This window comes from Eurypyga helias, unplaced genomic scaffold (assembly GCF_000690775.1).
Source record: "Eurypyga helias isolate BGI_N326 unplaced genomic scaffold, ASM69077v1 scaffold10138, whole genome shotgun sequence".
Taxonomy (NCBI): Eukaryota; Metazoa; Chordata; class Aves; order Eurypygiformes; family Eurypygidae; genus Eurypyga; species Eurypyga helias.
This window is the reverse complement of record NW_010264990.1, coordinates 1-2,670: the sequence shown is the minus strand read 5'-3', so window position 1 is coordinate 2,670 and position 2,670 is coordinate 1. Positions and strand designations below refer to the sequence as shown.

At 55.4% G+C, this 2,670-nt stretch overlaps 1 protein-coding gene across 1 annotated transcript; it reads right to left on the bottom strand.

Moving 5' to 3' along the window:
* Positions 1-2,406: 2,406 nt before the first annotated feature.
* Positions 2,407-2,667, bottom strand: PDXP (pyridoxal (pyridoxine, vitamin B6) phosphatase; the record flags this gene model as incomplete). Its single annotated transcript, XM_010156568.1, has 1 exon — positions 2,407-2,667. A coding segment is annotated over one exon (261 nt), but the record flags the coding sequence as incomplete, so codon positions are not given.
* Positions 2,668-2,670: the final 3 nt, after the last annotated feature.

The window sequence follows — 2,670 nt, the reverse complement described above, 5'->3', positions numbered from 1 at the left end:
TGTCTCTAATTAGGCAGCCGGAGTTAACAGACCCATTAGGTCCGGATCTTGCCTCTGCTTGATGTTGCAAGTGTTGGTCAGGCGGTTGTTAAGGGAGTACAGGTCCTCTGGTTGTCTAATTGGAGACGGGACAGACAAAATGGGGAGACTGGAGAGACAAAAGGGAGAGATGGATGCATACCAAGGGGGCCAGTTAAGATGACAGGCAGTCTTTAGGGAGCTCTTTGGATGCTCTTGTTTTGAAGGGCTGTTTCCCAAGTTATTTTGGGGGCTGGGGAGTATGACACTCAGCACCTCCGATTATCCCAGGGCCAGTAAAGTTGCGTCTAGTTCTGCCACACGAGCTGACGCAGCACTAACGAACGCTGAGGCTGGTTACCCAGCTGATCTCTCAAGTGGGAGATGCGGTACGTGGTTACCACCAACAGCCGTTCAAGGGGTTGGACGATTCGGCTCACGTATGAGTAAGGGAGGCAAAATAACTTCAAACGATCCAAAACACTTTTCTTACCCCATCTGTTTCTCTTGGGCTTGGGACCGCAGCCAAACCCCGGGAGAGGACACAGGGCATGGCAAGCTACAGTCCAGTGAAGGTCACCTCCAGGGGTCCAATGGCACCCAGGTGCCACTCCGCTCAGGGCTTCGCGTAGTCGAGAAGGGTCACAGCAAAACCTTACCCAGGCCGTTCTCAGTACTCTGCCAGCCAGACGTGGGGGGAGAATGCACCTCACCCCCACCCCTAGAAGGGCTGGACACGGCTGTGCCGGGGTCCACCCGACGAAGCAGCAGGCAGACCTCGGGCGCAGTACAGGAAGTCACTTTCCCCAGCCTCACCCCCACCCCTAGAAGGGCTGGGCACGGCTGTGCCGGGGTCCACCCGATGAAGCAGCAGGCAGACCTCACGCGCAGCACAGGAAGTCACTTTCCCCAGTGAGGAATCATCCCGTATCATCGCTCCACCTCACCTGGCCGGACCCCGCGCCCACACCACAGCCCTGCCGGCCACCTCCACCCTCAACTCCGGTTCCCAGACACCAGAAAGAGACCAGAACCCAGGCGCTGTCTGCAAGACATTGTCCATCCCTCTCTTGCCTACCCAGCAGCACCCCCTTGAGTGAGGAGAGCTCTCGCCATGCCCTCATCTTTGAGGTCTCAAAGATATCTAAGGGCGTTGTCATCTTGGTGGGACCAGAGGTGAAAAAAAGGATGCCGTTTCCAGCCTACGCTCACACTTTATTATATACAGAGACATGGTGAGTGTAAGAACATCAACATGGGACATGAGCAGTCAGGGAGGCCCGAAGGCACTGCCCCCTGCCCCCTCGGTGCAACCAGTCAGCATAGTTTATACAAATAATACAGTATTTGAACAATAAATAAGTTTGATAAATAAGATCAAGAAATTAAAAAAAAAACAAACGTAGAAAGACAAAGCAGCAAGGAATGATTTTGAGGGCTGCGACACATTCACAGCAGTGACAATACCACCAACACCTCACCTGCACACCAGCAGCTGGAGCACAGACCCCCATCAGCCCTTTTCTCTCACCATACTATGGTAAAAACCACTGAGGAGGGGGAACCGGGGCAAGTCGTACAGTTCATTACCGCTGCGCTGCCTGGGAGCCCTCCCTCCTTCACAAACCCCTTTGGAAAGGGTGCTTGAAAACAAGGTGCGACTGCGGACCCACTGCGCGTGGTCACAGCTTGTCTGTTTGGCACCAAAACCCACTCAAACCAGCCTCTTCCCTTTCTGTAGTCCTTCAGATGGACACCAGCACAGTTATTAACTGAGTCGGGGCAGAGGCTGGTGGGGGAGACGTCTCTAAGGAACAGGGGAGAGAAGAGATGAAGCGATGCTCCCTTTCACTCGTGGGAGGCTGAGATGCTCTCCAGAGCACCAGCAGGCTCCTTCCACAGGACCTGGCACCGATGGAAACCGGGTGGGTGATGCCAGCCAGTCCCCTGGCAAGGAGGGGCTTACCACAAGGACGGCAGGGACGCAGCTCAGCAGTCGAGTTGCGCAAGTGAAGGGACAGCAGTAAAAGGCCGCCACTGGTTATCTAAGAGAAAAATAAGACAGCCGGTCCCTAACTCCTGCAGCAGGAGAGGCCACACACACTGGTTTGACCTGCCTGTCAGCCTCAAAGCCTCCAGCTCTCTCCCAGAGACACCGGCAACTGGCAGACGAGGGAGAGCAGGACTCTGTCCATCATGGATAGCTCTCAAGAGAGACAACTTGAACCCTGACCCTTCCTGTCAACTCCCCCCACTCTGCCCCCACAGAAGCGCGTTGGAATGTGAAGAAACCAGGAATTGCGGGACTCGGGCAGTGAGAGAGAAATGGGAACAGATGGAGATCTGGGATGGGGAACCTGACCCCTTTGCCCTCACACGTACAGACCGCTACTCATCCAGGCCCGGTATCAAGTCTGCAATGCTGTCCACATAGTAATTGGGCACCAGATCCTTGGCAGCGGCACTGTCGCTGGCCATGTAGGCCTGCGCCTCTTCCAGGCGGGAGACACCTGTCAGGGTGAGGATGGTGGAAAGGCCGCAGTTCTTGCCGAAGAGGATATCTGTCTCCAGACGGTCTCCCACCATGAGGGTGCGGGACGGGTCAACGCCGAAACGCTCCACGATGCAATCAAACATGTACGTGTTCGGTTT